Below are 24,403 nucleotides of genomic sequence, written 5' to 3' on the forward strand. Positions count from 1 at the left end.
TGGTACGGGCAACGGCTCCAAAAGTCCCACTGACTTCCGCTGCTCCACCTTGTCTTGTTGGCAAGTGAGGCACGTTCGAACATATTCCTCCACATCAATCCCCATCTTCGGCCAGCAACGTTCTGTGAATGCCTGGGTGTCCCGCCCAAAGGGAATCGTGACACTCTCTTAAGAGTTCACGCCTCATATTGTCCACTCGAGGAACATAAACCCTATTCCCTTTGGTGTAAACGAGTCCTTCCTGGACCCAAAACCGTCCTGTCTTACCTTCTTTAATGAGCTGCATCAGGGTTACTGCCTGGGGATCATTGTACAAACCATCCTCGATCCTGAAAAGGAAGTTGGAGTGCAACTAACTTGCTTGACCTCTACCCTCCAATTGTACGGCATTCACATGCTCCACTTTCTAACTCAATGCATCGGCCACGACATTTGCCTTTCCGAGCTTGTACTCCATTGCCATATCAAACTCAGCCAGGAAGTCCTGCCATCGTGCTTGCTTTGGGGAGAGTTTCTTCTTAGTTTGGAAATAGCTCAAAGCGATGTTGTCTATCCTTAGCATAAATCGCGATCCAAGAAGGTAGTGTCGCCAAACTCGTAGACAGTGGATCACCACCGTCATCTCCTTCTCGTGCACCGGATATCGCCGCTCGGTCTCGATGAGTTTGCGACTCTCATAGGCCACCGGATGACCCTCCTGCATAAGTTCTCCCCCAATAGCGAAGTTTGAAGCATCTGTATGGACTTCGAAGGGCTCCCCATAGTCCGACAATTTGAGCACTGGTTCTTCCAACACAACAACCTTCAGATCTTGGAATGCAATTTCACATTTATCAGACCACCTCCAAGGCTGCTCGTTCAGCAACTCCGTCAGTGGAGTTGCACGCTTCGAATACCCCGCTATGAAGCATCGATAGTAGTTGACGAAACCAAAGAAGGATCTCAACTCTGGCACCTTCTTTGGGGTTCGCCATTCCGCAACCACTTGCACCTTCGATTTGTCCATCCGAATGGAGCCATCACCGATTCGATGCCCTAAGAATAAGATCATCGTTTGAACAAAGTAGCATTTCTCCATTTTCACGAACAAAGTGTTCTCCCTGAGAACCTTGAAAATTGTCCGAATGTGCTTGACATGCTCCTCAAGCGTTTGACTGTAGACGACGATATCATCCAAGTAGACGACCACGAACTTATCCAAATACTCTTTGAATAGCTGGTTCATAAGAGTGTAGAACATAGCCGGAGCGTTGGTTAAGCCGAAAGGCATCACCAAGAACTCAAACGCTCCATACTTGGTCACACAAGTAGTCTTCGCTTCGTCGCCTTCAGCAATGCGCACCTGCCAATACCCCGACCGAAGGTCGAGTTTTGATAAATACTTGGCCTTGCCCAATTGGTCAAACAAGTCCGCGATGAGCGGGATAGGATACTTGTTCTTCACCGTCACTTTGTTGAGGGCTCGGTAATCGACACATAGTCGGAGGCTCCCATCTTGTTTCTTCTGGAAGAGCACTGGAGCTCCGAATGGTGCTTTAGAACTGCGGATGAGACCACCGCTTAGCAGTTCACCTAACTGCTTTCTGAGTTCTGCCAACTCTAGAGGGGGCATGCGGTAGGGTGGTCTCGCTGGAGGCTTCACTCCTGGCTCTAGCTCGATGTGGTGATCCACGCCTCTGCGTGGCGACAGAGTCTTCGGCAACTCGGGTGGCATAACATCCGTGAAGTCCTTCAGGACGTTCGCCACCACAGCAGGTTCATGAATGGCCTTCTCGTCGAGTGGCTCTAGCTTCATAACAGCAACGAATGTTAGTTCGCCTTTTCGTACCCCTTTCTTCAATTGTAATGCCGATATATGTTGGAGTTCCCTGGTTCCTCTCCGAGGGACGGGAACCACACAGGGGTCGTCACCTCCCATCATACATAGGGAGTTTAGGAACGGCATTGGCACCAACTTCGCCACGTGCATGAATTTCATTCCAAGAATCACTTGGAAGTCATCCAGTGGCACCGCCATCATGTTTGCGCTCCTGCTCCATGTTCCGATCTTGATGGGAACTCCCTTTGCCAACCCGGAGATTCGCTTGGCCTCCGAGTTCACCGCCTTCATTCGACTTGGGCTCTTCTCCAAGATCAGCCCAAGTCGCTTTGCTTCTCGATCAGCAATAAAGTTGTGGGTAGCGCCCGTGTCCACCATTGCACGGGTCGTTTGGCCATTGAGCTTTATGTCTACGTACATCAGCTCGCCACTTCCTGCTTTTTGTAGCCTTGTCTTCGTGTTCTCCCTCACTTGACCCCATATGGCGTTCAACAAATGCATTGCTCCCATCTGGGGTCCTTGCGACTCCTCACTGTCGTTGCTGAATTCAGAACTACTCGAACTAAGAGCGACAACCTTGCCCTTGTCCGATCCGGGAGGGGTGGATGGAAGCTGTTAAAGCATTGAGTACCTGTTTTTGTGGGCACTCTCTCACCATGTGCGGCCCTCCGCACAAGAAGCATCCGCCAGGTTTCGGGGCCTTGCCTTTCGGGCTTGGCCCTTTATGGGAACTCTTCTTCCTTTGTTCGCCCCTGAGCTCCTTCCATCGAGAATATTTTGGAGGGCGATTGCCTGAAGATTGTTTCCTTTTTCCCGGGTCTTCAGAGGAAACGAAGTCGGTGAGCCTTTCTGCAGTAGCAATTGCCCCGATCACATCGGCGACATTCCTTCAATGTAGTTCTTGTTGAGCCCATAGCTTCAAACCATCGAGTAAGCTGAACAGCTTATCCTTCTCGGACATGTCCTGTATGTCCAGCATTAGCGCAAAAAATTACTTCACGTACTCTCGAATGGAAGTATTTTGGCGGAGTTGTCTCAACTTCCTTCTTGCGACGAACTCTGTGTTCGCCGATAGGAACTAAGTTCTCAACTCCCGCTTCAAGTCCTCCCATGTGTCAACTCGACACCGACCTTATTGGATCTCCTCCCAACGGGTTCGCCACCAAAGTTTTGCATCTCCGTTCAGATACATGGTCGCTATAGAAATTTAGTTTCTTCATAATCAGGCCTCGTAGTTTGAAAGTATTGTTCCATGTCGAACAGGAAATTCTCGAGCTCTTTGGCATCTCGGGTACCTCCATAACAATGCGGCTCGGGTGCTCTCAAGTTTTGTGCCGATGCAACGCAGGTGTTGCTTCCTCACGCATTCAATGCCCTCGTGAGCATAGTCACCCTGGAAGTGAGTTCTGCCACGACATCCTGCAGGTGTTGCACAGAGTCTTTGGTGTCATCTGACAATCGGTCGACTAGGGCCTCAACCTTGTCGATTTGGGACTAAGCTTCTTCTTGCGAGCTCTCTACCCCAACAAGCCTTCGTTAGCCATGGTAGAGTTCCTCCAAGCTCGCTTCAAGAACATCCAAGCGGGTTTTCGCCGCTGTGAGTCTCTCCTTATGGCTCTTCTTCCCAGTTGGCGCTCTCGATAATGCCTCCTCCACTCGCAGAGAGTAGCCAACTTCTTGCTCGTCATGTTCGTTGTCGTGCTCCACTTGAGTGGCTCCAATGACATAAGAGCGAGTATGCACTTGCAGCCCACCTGCGGCTGCTTAAGGCAAGGGTCCGGCTTGCCCCATCTTGCTTGATTCGCCACGATGCTTTGCCATAGCGAAAATGCGAAGTTCCTTCGCTGCTTGCTCGAATTGCTTGCCCGCTCTGATACCACAATGTCATGGACTTCGCACCCTTGCGGCAAAGACGCGAACTTAGCTTGCGTTGCCTAAGTCGCGCCTCGCCCTTGCGATATGCGTCCGCAAAGATCAGCCCACTTGCAACCTCTCGCAGGTCCCGAAGGACCTGTAAAAGAGAAAGTTGATTAGTTCGAAGAACGAGCGACAGACAAGTCCTGACGTCACGCAAAAAGGGGAAGCTTTACAAGCAATTCAGCGAGCACCTTATGCGCACAAGAGAAAAGAGGGAGAAGAGGAAAACAAGGACTTTAGAAGGTTGAACGGACAGCTGCAAATCCACAAGCAGCTGCTCACCGGGTGCCGGGCACGACAATAAGTTCCCGTCAAGGTAACGTGTGAAGGAAAGATTATTCAACACCCGACACTATACCGAAGCCTCATCCCCCATGGTGTCACCTGGGTGGTTCCAGGGTGCTGAGATGGCTGACGTTTCGCGTGCTGCAGCGGGCTACAGAAAACAACCCGTGGCATGCGAAAACGGAGTTATTTTGGGCTGTTTTGCTCGGTTCGGTGAGCGATCGCACTGTAGCGCTGCAACTTGTTCGAACTTACATTTTTACAAGCAAAAGGGCATAAAACCAAGCCAAAACATGCTGCCAAGCAGCTGTACATGTAAACACAAACGACGAACGGTTCGTTGAACAGAGTTGTTGCGGGCACGCGACGACCATTCGTCATAGCATGGACTAGCATGTATCACCCAGTATATACTGGTTCCCCATGGATTAGAACATGGACTGTCTAATTTCTAGCGGTCTACACATTGTGTATGGCTTACCTCCTAATAAACTTAGTTTGCCGCCTGATTCAGGCCTATCATCGGGCTTGTACCGAGCAATATGCCAACCCTGAAGGACTTCAGTCAAGACCAATTGGGACCTCGACTTCATAAAGAGGGTTGTTCAACCTCTTTCCCTTCTTTCCTTCTCACTCATTCCTTCTCGCCACCCAAGTCCCACCTGATTCAGGCGACCACTGTTAATCCATATGAGGACATGAGACAACCAACACGATACAGAGCCAGATAGTAGTTTCTTGCATTCTTAACCTTCTTACTATCCTGGATTTTATGACCAATAGATACAAGGTAGTTGGTCTTTTTTTTAAACTCAGATACCGCTTGTAGCATACAACCATGGTATATTGACAAGAGCCACAGCTTTAGTAAACTACATACTTGGTCATAGTTGTCATGGTCCTTCTTGACCTAGGTACCTCCTATCACACAGGTGATTCATTACAATGAGTCAACAACTGGTATCATATTATTGCATTAGTGGCACACTGTTTATCAGTATAAGATGCTTTAAGTTCATAGGTCCTGCAGACATACTGTATCGATCTACAATGGAGTCACATCGAGGATCCCGATTTAATCTCACGGAATCATGACGATTATTTTGACGATAGGAGCATGTATAGGACTTTATTATCCTTCAAATTTGTTATGCTTAATTGCTTACAAGATATAACTTGTTTGTGCATACAATGTATTCTTCAGAAACAACCTGTGATGCCCAACCCAATCCCATGAAACCATGAGGATTGTTTTAACAATAAAAAAAGAAGCATGTATACAATCTTATTATGCTTAATTGCTTAGAAGACATAACTTGTTTGTATATACAATGTATTCTTTGAAAATAACCTGTGATCCTTTTATTAAATATGTCTTATACAATACTTGTTGTTTTCTAGACTGAAATTACTTCAACTTTATGGATCTTGATTGTATTTATCAACAAAAGGTGGGGGAAAAAACCTTAATCAAGGATCTTTAGAGTTGTGGTCAATCAAAACCAGTAAAAACCTGTGTCACAATGTGTGCTGGTGTACCATGTCTCAATACTCCTGCACGTACTGGACCAATCAGGCCATGGGCTCGATATCCGAAATGTAGAACCCTACTACCAGGACTTCAAAAGCTAGGCACGTCTATGCGTAGAGGGAGGGTGAGAGAGGTGCATACAGGAGAACATTACCTGTATATTTACCAGGGGTATTGGTATATTTGCCTAGCTAGACACCCAATATGGTAAGCACTTGATAGAATCAGACCAAGCAAAATTGCATGCTTCACATACTGATTGGCCATCAAACTGGTAAATATAGATCCATGCCAACTAATCCAGTCAAAGTTAAAATCCTTAACAATAAATAGTCATGTTTGACCAAATTTCTATATATACTGTGCAGTTTTCACCTATTAACTCCTATAATTAAAACTATTAGAACTATCATAATCCTTTACAGCACACATGCTTTTCAATATATCCAAAATGCAATCCTCCGTCAAGATGCATAACTGACACTAGGATTCGTGTGGATGTCATAATCTTTTGGACTTCCGCAAGTCAATGATTTATTCCACAAGTCAATGATTTAAGTCTAGTGTGCAACTAAACAACTTGGTTAGGATTTTAAAACATAGCCAAGGAAAACTACAATTTGCATAACATCTTGAAAGGATAAAACAAAATAATCTGTATACTGCACTTTCAATAAACAAAATGATAGTGAACCTTCGCCGGTCTGTATAATCTCTTTTGTCTCGTTCATTAAATGACCAAGAAACTGGAACCGGGCAGGATCATCCGTGAACAAGGACCGCCTTACAGATGCAAGTCTAACTAAACACTCCAAAGCCTGGAAAGGATAGATACCAAATTAGATCAAGTTTTAAAAAACAAATTTTCAAGCAAAAATAAATGAAAACAAGAGATAATACAGAAGTTTTGGAAGGAAAAGTGAAGCCTAGTGCACAAGGTTCCTGACATAGTAGATGTGGAAGGCTCCATCCTCATAGAAACATAGGAATGGTGCAATATAATAAAAGATAAACAAACACAACATCATTATTAAACGGTAGACATCCCTCGAACTAACAGGAACATCAGGGAAGGGAAGAAATTTTGAACATTGACTGAAACATTATTGGATTTCGAGCAAAACTGAAGGGAATAAAAAGCAAAAGAAAACCATTAAGAACTTGTTGAAGGAAACAATGAAATTGCCAATTGCAAATGTTTGATTTGTACCACACCACAAATGAACAATTATGTCCAAGAATTCAAGGCATGGTTAGCATTGATAAAATTTAAAGAAAATTAAGAAAAACAAAGATATATAGCAGGGTATGATATAGATGAATGTCAAATAAAAGTTGCCTGGCCATATAGGTTATAGTTGAATAAAGCATGGTTACCTGCAAACCAAATTAAAAGATTTCATGTAGTTTGGATGGGAACTGTTAGCAATACCTCTTTCGAGAGAGGAGGCCCCATGATTCTGTAGTAATCAAAGAAAACCTGAAGGGTAGAAGGATCTTGCACTACTGGTTTCCAGGAAGATGGAATCTGCAGCAATAGAAGAATATTAATGACTACTTGCCAGGTATCAAAGGCATCAGCTGCCAGTTGCGATAGAATCTCACAAGAAGATAAAACATATATGTGTGTGTTCTCATGATGTAAGATATTACCTGCAAAGTACCAAACTCTTCAGAGCTTTCATCAACCGAAGTACCAATAAAGTCAAAAGATAAGCACTTTAGTGCAAGTGAAAGAGTAAGTTCCTTCAGCACACCAGAGACTGTATGATGATGAAGCATACAATTAAGAAACATACCATTAAATTATATCAAGCAAAAAAGTTAAACAGGGCATGACAATGACAAAAAAGAAAGAAAAAACCTTGGAAATTTCCATCACTTTTTAGTTGATGCAATGAAGTTATAGATACTTGGAATATCTGGAAAAGTGATTGATCTCTGAAAGAGCAGGCAACCTTGCGTTGTTGTATTAGAGGCAATCCAACATTGGGCTGGACAGGGTGAAGAATAACAGTGAAAATGTAAGTGGAGTCGCAGAATCAACAGTCTCTTCAGAACACAATAGCTAAGCTTAACATCTCAAATATGTTCAATCAAATAGTTTATTAGAATGGTTCCTAATGGAAACATTTACAATCATAATGTATATAACTATAGAAGATCCAATAAAGATAATGCACCTAGACATACTCTCATGAAAGCATAGCAATAAAAGACAATGATTTAAGATCCATCTATGTATAAAACATGGCAGCAAGAACTAGATATCATGAACATGTTAGGAGCATGACTAGGTATGTTGATGTAAATGTCTTTGATGATAAAAAAGATATTTGATAGAACAAATAGATCTAAGAATCCTAGTCAAATTCATCGAAGAACCAATCATATTCAAGATGAAGATGAGTCTACAAATGGCTCCATGGGATCACAGGGCATGAATTTGAACCCTATAAGTGAATAGATTCAACCTCAATGTTAAACTAGGCTTCACTTATTGATTTGGTTATTTTAACAGTATCTTTAGAAAATCCTCTTCTATTTTAAGTTTACATTTGTCTATAATATTATTTTAGATAAAGATTGAATTGGAAAAGTCAGTGTGTCGTTAGAAATTGAATTTTGATAGATACTAATGTACTTTTGTTTGGGATTTTATGGGATTACAAGATTTCCTATAAACGAAGCCTTGTACCCCAGATGCTGCTTATTTATAGTCCTAGTTTAGCTAGGATTAGGGTTCTAATGATGATTATCAACAAGGTCCGCAATTTCGTGTAAGGGTACTGTACCAATCAAAGTTCAGACCACGGTAGCATATACCAAGCATTGGTATGTACAAAAAAATCCTAAAAAACTTAAAAAAAACCTTTCTTGATATGTACCAACTATCAGTAAGACTGGTAAACGTCTGGTACCAAGCTTCCATCCTAGTTACCCTGGTTTATTTGAACCACTGGTAACCTGCCTGACTGGTAAATACTGCATGTATCATATCATACTGAAACAGACGGTTTTGCAAATCTTGATTATAAATGAAGAGAACAGTGATTTTTTCTTCTTTTGTAAAAAGATAACAAGATTTTCTTGGTCGTTTCTTTTTCCAACTGCCTCTAGTGATTCAATAAGTAGCTGCCTGTAATTTTACACTATATTAATTTGTGGTGTTCTAGATCAAGAAACAACGTATGTCTTTCTAGGTCCACTCAATAAAATCTTCTTCCTTGACCATCAAAAGAAATAACAATTGTGAAATTTTATTTCAAAAATCAATCTGTTTTGTGAAGAAAGACTTTGATTTTTTTTTCTTTTGCATAAAGATAACAAGATTTTCTTGGTCAGCTAGCCTCACATCCTTCGATTTCTTTTTCCAGCGGCCTCTAGTGATACATTAGCAGGTGTAATTATACACTTTACTAATTTATTGTATTCTACATTAAGAAACAATGTATGTCTTTCTAGGAACACTTAATAAAATTTTCTTCCTTGATTATCCAAAGAAATAACAACAGTGAAAATTTATTTCAAAAATCAATCTGATTACATGCGTATGGGACATAAAGAAACTTGGTATGTTTGCATAATGGCTTAACATGCCTTTTGTCACATCAAAGAAAACAAACAAAAAAGAAAAAGCTCGGCCTTTATAAGACTCCCAACAAAATCAAATAGTCAATAAAATCACAAAAGAAATATATTGAAATTGTTGTAAATTTGAACAAGCAGAAACTGGGCCTAGTTCTATTACAAGTAAGACCTGACAATTAAGATCATCTGTCGTTAATTCCAAAGACTGTCATTTCATAACGACTACCGTATCAGTCCCTAGCTGGACTGACAATATTGGCATATGGTATACGTGTGTAACGAAGACTCGAAGAGGAAGAAAGAAGGATAAGAGAAAGGAACAGATGATAGTGAGGAGAAAGGAAGAAGAGGCAGCAATGGACGAAGAGAAAGGAAGAGGAAAGAAGAAGCAGAGGTGGTGAAGGAAAAGGAGGGAGGAGGAAGAAGGAAGGCCACTACGATTGAATCAAACAAGAGTCCTTCACGGTCACAACCTTCTTACCAATATGGATCTTGTTGTTGAATCTCGGATTTTGATGTATATATATATATATATATATATGTATGTATATATATGTATGTATATATATGTATATATATACATACATATATACACATATATATATATGTATATATGTATATATGTATATATGTATATATATATATAATAGGTGAGATTTAAAAGACTGAAATTAGCATGATTAGTTGAATCAACATAATTTAACAACATAATATCTGGGCTAATCACTTCTAACCATAATCTGTTGAATCTCGGATTTTGATGATGAAACTAATTGATTGTGTTTAGATGTTTAACTGCATTTTGAGTAATGCAGGTCTACTCGATCAGGATTAGACAGTTGACGCAGGAGGAATTGACGTTGCGCCGGAGGAGATCACGTCAGGATATTGGACGGCAGAAGGTTTCGGACGTCGGGCATCGGGCCAAGGAGAGCGGAATTGCGCCAAGGATATCGGGGTTGCGGAGGTCAACCGCCGATTGGGCAACAAGCCGCAAGAGAAGACGATGCGCTGAAGAATCGGACGAAGCGCCAACCAATGACGTACCGGGCAACAGAATGTCAATTCGCGTTGTAATAACTGTCTAGATCGGAGTAGAGTTTTGGCTTGCATGTGCAGGATTAACTACGATAACGATGAAGACATAAAGCGAAACAAAGTGCGGAGTCAAGCACGAAGGATTCGTTGGGAGTTCAAGAGTTTGACGGAAGTCCGAAGGTTCGTCGGGAACGCTGTCGGAACTAGCCGAGAATGAGTAGGGAGCTTGCCGAAGGGTTTTTCGGAAGCTCGTCGGAAGGTTTGTGGGAAGTTCGCGGAGCTCGCCGAGAAAGATCGGAGCTTACCGAAGAAGCCCGTTGGAACTCACCAAGATCAAATCGTGAAGTCTAGGAGCTTGCCGGGAGTCCGCAGAATGGTTTCCGATAGTTTATCGGAAGACCGCTGGAAGTTCGCCGGAAGAAGTCTTGACTTACGGACTTTGTAATAGCTTAGGAAATGTCTTTAAATTCATAGTTAGCATGTTAATTAGGGTTAGGATTAGGTGTTAATCCTATAACCCAAGTAGGGGCCAATTGGGCCCGAGTTCGGACTGGTTTGGGCCAAGTTTGGAGCCCAACCAGTGGGCTGAAATAGTGCAGGCGGTGGCACCGCCAGATTAGGCGGTGGCATCGCCCAAAACCCGAGATCTGAGCGATGGTACCGCCCAGCACCCGAGAGGTCCGGTGGTGGCACCGCCACCGACAAGCGGTGACACCGCCAGCCTCGGAAACCCAAGAGAATTCAAATTTTTGGAGCCCAAATTTGAATCCTCTTGGGGCCTATAAATACCCCTCAATTCTCAACTAAGATCACAACCTTTGAAAAGCAAAGTCTTAACAAGTCTAGTTTTCAAATTGCTTGAGTGTTCACCTCCCTTCTTCTTGTTTAAAAGAATTGTAAGAGTGTGAACCACTTGTAAAGGTTGTAAGAGGGGTATTAGTCCTTCCCCTACAAAGAGATTTACTAGTGAAAGTTGGGAGCCTCTTCGAAGAAGGCTTCGCAAGTGGATATAGGTCATTTTGACCGAACCACTTTAAAACTACCTGTGTTCTCTGGTTTGCATCCTAATCTTGCCATTTACATACTGCAAACTTCTTTACTTAGTCACTACGCTTCCATACGCTTCTAAGTTATCAAGCTTCCATATCGGTTTTCATCAATATTGGTTTTTTATCGTACGGAAGTTTTTAAACCAACGTCATTTTACCACTGCACTAATTCACCCCCCCCCTCTTAGTGCCGCTCCGATCCTAACACTTGTAGGCCACTACAATGTCAATACTTGATTCCAAATTGCCAATATGAGGTTTCATATGGCTCACAACACCACTATTGTGATGGCAATTCTACTCTCGAATCTCAATCGCCATCATTGCATGACTCTGTACTATTCATGAATAGTCGTTAGCAATCATACTCATCCAACTATACCAACACAACAGCTACTACCCAAGTTAGATTTAATGAACAAGATGCCAAGACTTTCTAGTTTGATTCAACAATGATTCTAGTTTGATACATCGGTATCAAATTTCATGGAAGTAGTATCATTCACGGGTTCTTCAAAATTCTAGTATTGATCTCCAACTACCTCCAGCAACAACATAGTGATCCTTTCGATAGTAGTAGACACTAATAATAAATTCACATATTTACAAGTTTTTCAATTGTAATATACGTACCATGTATTTACTTGATACATTTTTAGAAGTTCTTAAAATGTATTCTTTGCATATGGTTTACAATGGTTCATAAAAACATTTCAATTCATTTTTGACATAAAAAATATTATAAACTAAGTTTAGCAAGACAATTAGCAAATAATATTGGTATAGAGCAGTAATTTAAAAAGTGTTAGGCACCAAAAGCCGCCAAAGTCCCACAACTCCCGAGGCACTAGATGCCCGCCCGAGCGAAACGAGGCACTCCTGAATATTATAATTAAAATAATATACAACTAAATAGAAATATGCTAAACATGTTTATGAAGACCTGTATTAGAATTAAACTGCTTTGTACACTTGTCATTAGTTCTAAAAATCTACTGTTAACAATATATTACTTATTGTTAACAGTAGTTAGAGGGGAAAAAAAAACCGTTAACACTAGTAGAGGGGGAGAAAAAAACAAGCTAGAGAAAAGTGTCACCGATGGTTGACAATGAGGAAGGAGAAGGCAACAATGACGGAGGAAGTTGTAGACGATAGCAACAGCGGCGGAGGAAGCTGCGGATGACAGTCGCGGTACCGGAGGAAGTTGCGGATGACAACTGTGACAGTGGCTGAAGCTGTGGACAGTGATAGCGACAGCAACGGAAGCTCCGGATGACGACATCATGAACAGAGGAAGCTTCTAAAGTGTACGTCAGTCGTGGAGGAAGCTGCGGTCCTCTCGCTCAATGGTAAAAGGAACTGCTAGCAACGACGGAAGAAAGCTACGAACAAAGGCTAAGTCGTCGAACCCGTCCATCAGCAACAAAGGATGCCTCGGTCCACTGCGTCTGGGGTAGAGGTAGCGGCAGAAAACATCAACGGCAGAGGCAGGAGCGCTAGCTAGGGTTGATCGCTCAGGGTCGTGCGGGAGTGGCTTTTGCAGGTAAGAAGTGGTTAGTTGGTTTAATCAAACAAACTAGCAATTGTTGAATCAAACCAAATTTAAAAGTCTAGTTCAGTTCAACTGTTTGAACCGGGCGCTCACCTAAGGCACCTGATGCCTGAGTTTGAGTGAGCGCCTAGGCGACGCCTCATTGAAGCGCGCCACCTGGTTCACTGTTGGGACCCTCGAACCTCGCCTCACCTTGCCTCGCCTTGCCCGAACGCTTAGGCGAACACCCGAGATCCCGAGCGCCCATTTAAATCACTGGTACAGAGTGAGATTTAGTGTTTTGATTGAGTGAACCTCAAGATCCCGAGTGCCCATTTAAATCACTAGTACAGAGTGAGATTTAGTGTTTTGATTGAGTGAACCTCAAGATCATTTGGACTACAACTATTTTAATCTAGTTAATTAATGTTTGAGCTAGATCAAAAGGCAAATGTTCATGAGAACATTTCTTTGAGGTTTTATCTTCTAATTTTCTATTTGACAAATCTAAAGTAGTCAACATAATTTGTGCTCATTATATCATGGGCAAATGAAGACAATTTTCTAGTTGCCATAACCAATGCAAATGTCTACTATATAGCAAACATGCATTTACATTTTTCATTATTCACACATTTTAAACTTATCATGAGCTAAAGCGTTCTCTAGCACACCCAGTTTTAAACATTGCTTCTGTACTATATTTTATAGTTTGATCACCATGAAAAGTGAGGTAAATGAGCAGTATAAAAGATGTGTGCACTAAAAGGTATCATGGCTTGAAGCTATGACAGAAAGAATAGTAAAGCAAAAACAAACAGAAAGAAAGAAATTTAATATAACGTGATCTAGGAAGGTCATTGCCTGATTAGCAACCCTAACCACTGAAGTAGTCAAAAAATTCAGGCATGATCATAAAAGGAACCTTTCTGATTTATCAGGCCATACAATTTCCACTAAAAAATATAAGATAACAGAATTTGCAGGATAGAAATTACATACAATAAGGATTAAATGGTAAGACTTCTGAACATCTAGTAGTATGATTAACACATTTCACTTTCTAATGTTAATTAATATTGCTTTACTTGCAGAAAGATATAAATAAAGATTTTAAATTGCAAAGGTAAGACTAACCTGGTTCATCTCAGATACAAGCTGATTGAGCATCTTCAAGCCTATAGAATAATGACCTGATGATGCCTGAAACACAGAAATCAAGGATCTTACAATAAGCAATAAATGAAACCTTCAAAACTAGTGTACAAACTCCACGTGGATCAGATGATAAATTTAGCAAACAAATGATGCCTGAAAGAAGATGTATTTGGATGTCTTCTATGAAATTTCATCATTGCAACTTTGCATACAGAAAGTAGCAACATAATTTGAACCATGGTTTGACATTTTGGTTACCAACTCCATTATAGTCCATGGCCAAACCAGCACAGATCCAGTCCATGCTGTGCCAGCAAAACCAACACATGAATGGGAGAGGAGAAGGAGAAGAAGAAGATGAAGAGGAGGAGCAGGAAAAGGAGGAGTACTAGACAGTAAGCCCTGTACTGCAATTGGACTGTCTAAAAATGAGCAGTCAGTGTCCTGGTTCACCAATAAATTTCGCCTGGTACATTGGATAAAATAGTGTTCCCTGATCCAAACATCTTGCATACGAAATTTCAGATTCTAACAATCTAGTCCTTCATATGGCAACAAACCACGTAATTTTGTGATAATGAGGACAATAAACAGAAAGCACCATCATTGTCACAAACCCATCTTGATGGACTGATCTCTTATTCACATTATTTCACAATTTTAGCATCCATTGTTCATTCTAGATAGTAATTATGTGATTCCTTAGATTGGCAGAAATCATTTGAGACAAGGAATCTGAAAATTTTACTACATATGTATTATTTATTGATCTTTTCTTCTTATAGGGTGTTTTTTGAACAACTGGCTGACAATTAAAACAAAAATTCAATGAACCAGATGCATCCACAACAGAAAATGTATGCTCAAACATGAGCAAACAACAAATTTAATTATATCAAATATGGCTCAGTAATTGGCTGAACATAGCATTTCAAGTATTTCCATCATCTACAGTGAAATTTAAACCCATTCAGGTTACTGTAAAATTTCCCCATCATTTCCTAGCCATTTATAACTAATTCAGGTGCCCCACAATCAGGAACCTTGATCTCAACAACAAAATCTGACAAATATAACAGATTTCAATGTCTAAACCATAGAGTGAACAAAAACAGCTAGCTTAAACAAAATAGAGAATGAAAATATGTCAATGATTAGGGCTTCGCTAAAAACTCAAGTATTTGATACAGTGCAGCCAAACTGCATAGACATGCCATTGAAATATTCTGGTTAGAGGTAAGCATCAAAGAGGTAAATTTGAATGAGACATTCAGCTCAAATATAACAAATCCAAAAGTTCCATTGAAGACTTTTATCAAGGCCCAAGAAATACTGACAGACAAAAAATGGATCGATTATAATTTGAATCTCAGTTTAAGGTAATTCATACAGCACAAAATATATCTCTTGCCAGTAGGTTGTAAACACGTAGTTCAGTTGTATGTCACATATCTGCCGAAATGGAGTCTTTATCATCCTTTTCAAGATTATAAATCAAAAACACAAGACAGTTAGTCTCTACTCCTATAAAGATAAAACAGAACTTAGACATCTTTTGCACCATTCTTTTATTTTGCAAATGAGGCACAATATTTTATCTACCACAGAGCAACATAAGTATGTCAACCAAGCTAACAACTAACTCATACGCATATGACATGCCAGGACATGAGAGTTTGGTCCTTACCTTGAACTCAACATATCTGTCTGACAATTATCTGAAACACGTAATCTCAATGTTTTTCATGAATTTTGAATAAATACATAAACTCAACAAGTAAAGGAACTATCTATCACTTGGTAGTTGGTAGTTAGCAAAATCACAAGACTTCCATATGAAATGATGATGGATTCAGCTGCTTGGTCATTAATGAGTTTGAGATTTATACTTAAAGGTATATGTAGAACCTAGCTAGGCAGATGCAGAATCATGTCTAACAATTAGTTGTACCTTCAGCACAACAGAATAAGCCCTGGCCTTGCCTCAGAAAAATAATACTAGATTGAGTTCTACCTCCAAGGAAAAGGATATTCCATGAAAAGTAAAAGTCAGTTTTTACAAAACTTTAGGCTGTGTTTATCATCTGCGTCACTTCAGGTTGTGTGCTCACTTACGTATATAGCAAGGTTAACCAGTGACAATAGCCATAATAAGGTGACAAAATTCGACAGTGGATAATCAATATAAGATTTATGCATGGAACTCAAGGATAAAATGAACTTTACGGAGTAAAAGAAGAACCTACACATCTTTGTTATTCTTTAGTTTAAAAACTGGTGTTCAAGTTAGATTAATTTGTTCTGTAGGCACCAATTCATCCCAACTGCATCCAATTTAAGCATGGCATGTAGCTAGTGGAAGCATGCAGTCTAAGTCAAAGATCTCAAAGATCATTAAGATGTGAAGAGCATAACAAATTCACTATGCAGAAACAGAGAAAAGGGAAGGAGATAGAATATATATATATATATATATATATATATATATATATATATATATATATAGAGAGAGAGAGAGAGAGAGAGAGAGAGAGAAGAGAGAAACATTATTTTGGTCTCAATAGCACATCCAAGAGTAAATACTTAAAATGCTAGTGACATCTATCCTTACCGCAGGCATGGTCCCCAGCTTTAACAAAGTTCTGAGAATATATGAGAATAAACTTAAGATCTAAGAAAGCATTAGTTACCTGATTCAAGAAGTTTGTCGCTTCCTTTACAACTTCCCTGAATTTATCATCATCAAACCATCCAAATTTCGTCACTCGACATAAAAGTTGAATTAAAGATCCAATTACAAAGTTCTCCAATTCAGGTCCTCTGGTAGCAAGGTAATTTATCACATAATTTCCTTCAAAGAGATTGCATGCCAATTTAGAACATTGCAAGATAAGTCAAACAAATACGTTAATTGCAAGACAAGACTATCAATATATAACAAAAAGCCAAAGAAAGCTTTTTAAGACTAAAACTTCAGACCACATTATGCTCAGACTACAGAAAAATAAGCCAAGAACATAATGGCATGACTAAGCAAAAGGATAAATTTTAGGCATTCTATCTGTACAGTAAATTGCAAACAAAAAATGAAATAGTATTCCAATTCGATGGTACAGTACTATGCAGAAGTTAAAGCAACAATAAGGTTAATTTCCAAAGCTTCACAACCTGCTTTAGCAGCCGTTTATATTTATAATGTCAAAAAATGTCACATATATGCTCCTAGTTAGAAGAACAAAAACGAAAGAAATAAATTGGGCATGGAATATAATGGCAAAAAAATTATAAGGAAAAAAAATATATCCCCTCTGCTCATAAAGAACAAGATGTGTATAACAATTAATGTATATAACTAGAAAGGAACATTACGGATATCAAGCCGCATCTGCAAAGACAGTTTATGTTCCGTTATTTGCTTCAACAAGCTGGAACTAGCCAACACCAAAGCGTAAGGAGTCGATGCATTGTCCAAAATGTACTGGCACTGTGGAATGTAGTCTGGATTCAGAGAAAAGCATTTAAGGGTGATCTCTGCATGTGCTCGTTCAGCTGAATTCTGGGAAGTGTACAGCGTTTCACATAAGGTTTCCAGCTGCGCCAAGCTCTCCATGGATGGAAAACAAGCAAAATTTCCAAGTTTTCAGATGATCAAGAGTCCAAGGTTAATGGTGTAAGTTGGTTCTCCTTTCCACGTAAAATGAAATCACATCTACGAGTTCCATCAAATGCTGTAACAGTTCCAGTCAGAAATTATGCAAGTCAAAGATAATATATATATACTCACATGCAAGAGATTATAGCACCAACAAAGTTGAGAAATGGATATATAATATACCACTAGATTGTCACAATATATACAAATGTACAACAAGGAATATGTTTCAGATAAAAATGTCTCGATACACAATGGTCAAAAGAAAAATCAAATTCTAAAGGGGACACACAAGAGAAGGCCAACGAAGTAGATCATCTGCAGAGTTGCCAAATTTGCATCCCAAAGGAAACCATGGATCCTGAAAAAGATTATAAATATATATTAGATACAAAAAAAGGATCAAACTTCAAAGAACCCAAACAACAACCAAAGTAAAGGGTGTCTCAGATTCAGCAGCCATGCTGATGCAACATGGCTGATATTAAATGACTTGTAGGACATGCATTTTCATTCCCAATTTTCTAGATAATTTCAAAAGTAGAAACTCCATCAAGCTGAAAGAACTGCATTTACCATGAATATATGTGTGTGTTTACCACTCTGACTAAGACAATGGCTTAAAGGTGGAGATGTCAAATTGGAAAACAGAATTTGTTCTTCTAAACTGAAACTACTACAAAACTGGTGATTCTAGGAAAAAGCAACTTCTAGGAAAATCAGGCAAATTATTTTGTCAGACATTTCATAGCAATAGGTCACCTATGAAAACCCAAAATATAACAAAGAAAAATAATATAAGCAGGTTCAGTCAACTGTCAATAGGTTATGTTTGACAGGCTTCCTACTAATGTTACCATCTAACAGTGTCGTTGGGTGCAATTTTTTTTTTCTAATAATTTTAAAAATCTAGAATTATCAGAATTACTAATATCGAAACAAAGATAAAAAAAATCCAGTGCTTGCATCATAAACATTTACAGTTGATGCATTCCACTATCATCAGCATATCACTAAGACATTAACATACATATTCCACCTTAGTATTCCAAAGCCCTGGTTAAACTTATGGATTGAATTCTCCATGCAAACATATTTTAGTGTTCAAATTTTCAACCATTATGGCAACTTTAGGAAAGACGTGCCACGATTAGCATACAACAGTGCTTAGGTCCTGATGTCTCCAAAATACATAACAATCTTGGAGGTGGTTCCTTATACATTTCAAAACTAAGTTCAGAGGAAGTTGTTGGATTTGACAAGATACCTCTTAAGCTACTTAAATTACTTGCAACTATTTCTGTATTCATTGTCATACTACAAGTTTCTGTTTCCTTTTATGATTTTACAAGGAAAACTGGAATGACTTGGCAAAATCCTAAAAAATACAAATACTTCGTTGGCATGTTTTTTATTTTTTAAATTACAGCTTGAATCCCCTGCCAACCTAGTGAACCATCATGTTGCTGCTCAAATAAAGTTTGCAACATCAAGCAAGCAACAACAGTACTTCTGAAACATCATATAACTCATCCTCTGCATTTGATTTCATAGACAAGTATCATATCTTCCTAATCTTCTTAATATGAAGATGGCATTGAGCACAAGGAATCTTTACCAGCAATAACTGATTCGTGTCACAGTCAACACAGATGAACTATTAATATGCCTATAATAGCAGGAATCAACCTAACTATTTATTTTCTCTTCCCTTTCCCCTTTGTTTATATTTCCCATCACGAATCGATTCTCCAGCCCCACAAGATCAGGACGTAACCAGCCTAGACAATAAATCTAACTTTTTCACAGTAATCATTACAAAGAACACCAAAAGTCGCGCACACTTTAAACTCCCGGCAAGAAAAACTCGGCACCCAACCCCTCCCAAAGCCAAGACGCACCGCAAAAGCATGCCATTTCAAAGCCAAGAACCCCCTATCACCAGCTATTTCCAGCGCGATTACCACCGCAAGAACCCACCCCAAAAGCATGCCATGTTCCAAAACCCGATTCATCCTTCAGAACCATGGCGCGGATGCCGGATCCAAGAAGGATGGAGGAGAATAGGTGACGCATGGATCCAAGATCCAGCGGTAAAGCCGATCTTGGAATCAAGAATCAGGAAGACGGATGACCAACAAAGAAACAAGGAGAGATGGGGTTTCGAGGAGATTGAATACTCGCCGTCTTTTTCGCCTCGCAGCTCCGGCTCTGCCTTCGCCCGTCCACTACTCCTCAGGGTCGGTCGGGCGACGATTTGATCCCTTGGAGATCGCACAGCCTTGTCGGAGGATGGGGAGGAATTTTAAATGGCGTAAATTCCACGAGGGCTTGTGGCTGTTTTCTTGTACCAGCAGATTTCATCGGTTTTATTATTATTATTATATCTATTGTTATCACTAGTATTATCATTTTTATTGTTCGAAATCTAATAATTTATGTAGGGGTTTCGTGATGGTGTGATTTAATGATATATATATATATATATATATAAAGGAATACCAATCATCTGCAATGATCATAACCGTCGAACACAAGATCAACGGTCAGTCTCTCGCTGATTTGTCGGTTTGATGTGCACTCACCTAGATGTGATATGTATTGTGGATACTCGACCACATCAACGGTTTGCGAGGTTATATGGAGTAAGCCACTTTTCTACAATACATATGGAATTAAATTAGGTTACAAGTAAATGTGAATATCCTTCTCTACCTAGGAGTAGATACATTTTTGGTTTTGTGCAACTTGTTTCTCATCACAATTCACGAAATGTCCATGAGATCTCCATCAATCTGAGTACGAGAGAATTCTCATTTTGATGACTAATGTTGTGAACGCAAAGACGCATCCTATAAAAGAATTGGAAGTCTGAGAAGAAGAAATTTTCTTGTGGCCCAAGTGATGCGCCCGAGCTTCTTTAGACATCGAGAGGTCAAAAAGAGAGGATGGAGTTTATCTCGTGCCACCACTGCTGTGACGGCCAGGTTGCGTAGGCGGCGGGTGTAGGAAACGTTGCTTGCGAACACATTTCTTTGACTGTAGCAGACGTGCGATGAATTGTCATGCACACCCACAGAAAAATAGTAATAGATTTGACCCTCGTTCCGAGTTGGTTTAGCTGGTCCATGTTTTATGCCAGCAATGTATACACCACCGCACAGCTCAAAAAGCAAATAACATTAATACATTTCAAACACTCTATAATGATACGAGGACGCCATTGGCATACAGAATTAGTCGTAATGATGCGAATGAGTCGCCGGATCCCTGGTGGTGGCGTGCTTCCGGGGTATAGTTTGTGGAAGCCATCACATCAAATGGACATCCAATGTGTAGAGTCAATGAAATCAGGTCGTCACCGATCAGAGGGTTTTGGTGGACTTTGTTTACAATTTTTTTCCAAGAATATTGAAGTATTTTTAGATTAAAACACTATTATGTTCATTTTTCACTCATCTCTCCCACATTCGATCTATTATCCTATTTTACCATTTTATAACAATTATTTTGAGAAAATTATATATATATATATATATATATATATATATATATATATATATATATATATATGTTAGAGTGTCAGCTAATCTTACGAAAGCTATTGAGTGTCGATAGAGGATCTGCTAGTCATAGGTGCCCTACAAGCCAATCATATAAGTAATGACACATGTGATATGACACGTAGTCCTTTTGCTTATTATTATTATGATATTTTCTTACTTTATATTGCTTGATTCATAAATATATTATGATATTTATATATCAATACAATGGGAATCGGATCGTGATGAGATCACGATACTAAGACTGATTCACCTTTAAACATAGACCATAAATAATCCTGGTCATAAGTTACTCAAGAGGGACATCGAGAAAATCGGACAGACTAATGTGCTGTATACTCGTTTATATGATGGAGGCAATTGGTCTCATAATTGCTCGTGTGGGAATACTATGGCTACAGTGCAGGTGCTCATTAGAGAATAAGTTTACTAATTGATCCGCTCATAGGATGTTCGATGGTTGATGATACCTCATTGTTAGACACGAATTACGTCATCTTAATGGTATACTTGGTCCTTAGACTTGAGACACTAAGGATGTCTTATATGAGTACTCCACTCTTTGATACCAAACTTATAGATTTGGAAGTTCTAAATCTAGTATAACCGGTCATCGAGAGAGGTAACCAACCTTACGAGAGCTATTGAGTGTTGATAGAGAATCATCCACTCTCAGTATCATGAGAGGAATATCTAATGTGTTCTTGTTCAGACAAATCTTTAGCCAAGGTCATTCGGATTGAGAGAGAAAGAATTCTTTGGGAGAATCTAAATAGAGCGAGACTCGAGAAGAAATCGTATGGGTCTGACAGCACCATGCGCGGTATACGGTCTCTCGGATATTAGATGAATTAGGAACTATAGGTAGATGGTAACTAAGGATATATAGGTCCAAAGGATTGGATTCCTCTATATCGTCTAGGGACCATGGCGTAGTTAACTAATACATCCGCAATCGATGGATACATAGATTCATTCAACTATGAGGGAAGGATTCAAAAGTTGCTAAAGGATGGATACCTAAATCCATTCAACTATGAGTCATATGCAATTTGTGAGCCTTGTCTTCATGAAAAACTAACCAACTTTCCATTTAGTAGAACTAGAAAGAGAGCCACTAAGTTGTTGGAACTCATACATAGTGATGTATGTGGTCTCATGTTAACTCATGCCATAGGTGGTTACTCCTACTTTATTACTTTTACTAATGATTTCTCAATGTATGGACATGTATACTCAATGAAGTATAAGTTTAAGACCATCGAGAAATTCATGGAGTATAAGAATGAAGTTGAGAATCAAACTAAAAAGAGTATCAAGACTCTTCGATCAGATCGAAGATGTGAGTACTTGAGTATATAGTTCACCCAATTCTTCAAGGACCATGAGATTCTATCCCAATGGACACCTCCCTATACATCTCAACTCAATGGTCTATCTGAAATGAGGAATCACATATTGTTAGATATAGTGCGGTCCATGATGAGTTTCACTGACCTATCTATCTCATTTTAAGGATACGCCCTAGAGTCCGTAGCTTACCTTTTGAATAGAGTTCCAACTAAGTCGGTAGTGTCTACATATGAGATGTGAAAAGGAAAAAAGCTTGATCTTAAGGTTGTTAAGATTTGGGATTGCCTTGCTCACATTAAGAGACATAACTTCGATAAGTTGGAATCTAGGATGGAGCGGTACAAATTCGTGAGATACCTTAAGAAAACTTATGGGTGTTATTTCTATCATCCCGAGGATCAAAAGGTTTTTGTAGCCAAGAGAACAGTGTTCCTTGAGAAGTAATACATTCTTGGTGGAGATAATGGGAGCGTGATAGAGTTAAGTGAGGTTGGAGAACCTAGCTCAAGCATCATTCCACAGCTAGATTTTGTTCAGTTACCTAGCACATAAGTTTCAACTTTACATAGGTCTGGTAGAGTATCCTATCCTCTTGAGAGATATGTGGTAAATATTAGAGGAGAGGATGTTAAGGATATTGATACTCAGACCTACGAGGAGACTATTACGTGTATAGATTCTAGGAAGTGGTAAGGAGCCATGAATTCTGAGATGGATTCTATGTACTCCAACAGGGTTTGGAACCTAGTTCATACACCTAAGGGTATTGTACCCATTGGTTATAAATAAATTTTCAAGAAGAATATCATAGCAGATAAAAATGTAGAGACCTATAAAGTAAAGCTAGTGGCTAAGGGGTATTGTCAAAGGCAATGTGTTGACTATAACGAAACATTCTCACCTGTAGTCATGTTAAAATCCATCTAAATTCTGTTGGCTATTATAGCACACTATGATTATGAGATTTGATAGATGAACGTGAAAATCAAGTTCCTCAACGGCAACCTCGATGAGGTGTATATGATATAGCCTAAGGGATTTGTGTCCAAGGATAGTCCAAATAAGGTATGTAGGTTGCTTAGGTCCATGGACTAAAGCAAGCTTACCAAAGTTAGAACATAAGATTTGATGAGGCGATCAAATCTTATGACTTCGTTAAAAATGAAGATGAGCCTTGTGCTAGTCATAGGTGTCCTACAAGTTAATTACATGAGTGATGACACATGTGACATGATATGCATTCTTTTTACTTATTATATTATTTGACATTTTATCACTTTATATTGCTTGTTGCATGAATATATTGTGATATCCATGGATCTGTGCAATGAGAATTGGATCGTGATGAGATCACGATAATAAGACTGATTCGCCTTTAAATAAAGATCCTAAATAATCCCGGTCATAGGTTGCTCAAGAGGGACATCAAGATAACCGGACAGACTAGTGTACTGTATACCCGTACATATGATGAAAGCAGCTTGTCTCATAGCTGCTTGTGTGGGGACATTAGGGATAGAATGCATGTGCTCAATGGAGAATGAGTTCACTGATTGATCTAACCACGGAATGATGGATGGTTGATGATGTCATATTATCAAATAATGATTTCTGTAATCTCAATGGTGTATCTAATCCTTAGACCTGAGACACCAAGGATGTCCTGTATGAGTACTCCACTCTTTGATACCAGACTTATAAGTCTGGATGTTCCAAATCTAGCACAACCGGTCATCGAAAGTGATAGCCAACCTTACGAGGGCTATTAAGTGTCGATAGAGGATCATCCACTCTCGGTGTCATGAAAGAAATATCTCATGTGTTCTTGCTCAAACAAATCCCTGACTAGGATTATTCGGATTGAGAGAGAAAGAGTTCACCGGGAGAATCCGATTAAAGTGAGACTCGAG

General features: G+C 39.6%; 1 protein-coding gene across 6 annotated transcripts in view; it reads right to left on the bottom strand.

The window, feature by feature from the left end:
- The window catches only part of LOC135585528 (uncharacterized), a 58,621-nt gene extending 38,724 nt beyond the window's left edge, over positions 1–19,897 (bottom strand). For 5 of the 6 annotated variants that reach the window (XM_065168606.1, XM_065168605.1, XM_065168602.1 and 2 more), the window contains exons 1-9: positions 19,759–19,897; positions 17,867–17,935; positions 17,292–17,650; positions 16,613–16,773; positions 13,902–13,967; positions 7,417–7,546; positions 7,206–7,315; positions 6,985–7,080; positions 6,247–6,370 (exon numbers count right to left, since the gene is read on the bottom strand). In XM_065168606.1, the coding sequence (XP_065024678.1) occupies positions 6,247–6,370; positions 6,985–7,080; positions 7,206–7,315; positions 7,417–7,546; positions 13,902–13,967; positions 16,613–16,773; positions 17,292–17,532 (928 nt within the window). In that variant the 5' untranslated portion in view covers positions 17,533–17,650; positions 17,867–17,935; positions 19,759–19,897. Of the gene's footprint in view, positions 1–6,246; positions 6,371–6,984; positions 7,081–7,205; positions 7,316–7,416; positions 7,547–13,901; positions 13,968–16,612; positions 16,774–17,291; positions 17,651–17,866; positions 17,936–19,754 lie in introns of all 6 variants that reach the window. The other variant, XM_065168601.1, reaches the window with a different exon arrangement.
- Positions 19,898–24,403: the final 4,506 nt, after the last annotated feature.

The sequence above is a fragment of the Musa acuminata genome, chromosome BXJ3-9 (genome assembly GCF_036884655.1).
Source record: "Musa acuminata AAA Group cultivar baxijiao chromosome BXJ3-9, Cavendish_Baxijiao_AAA, whole genome shotgun sequence".
NCBI lineage: Eukaryota > Viridiplantae > Streptophyta > Magnoliopsida > Zingiberales > Musaceae > Musa > Musa acuminata.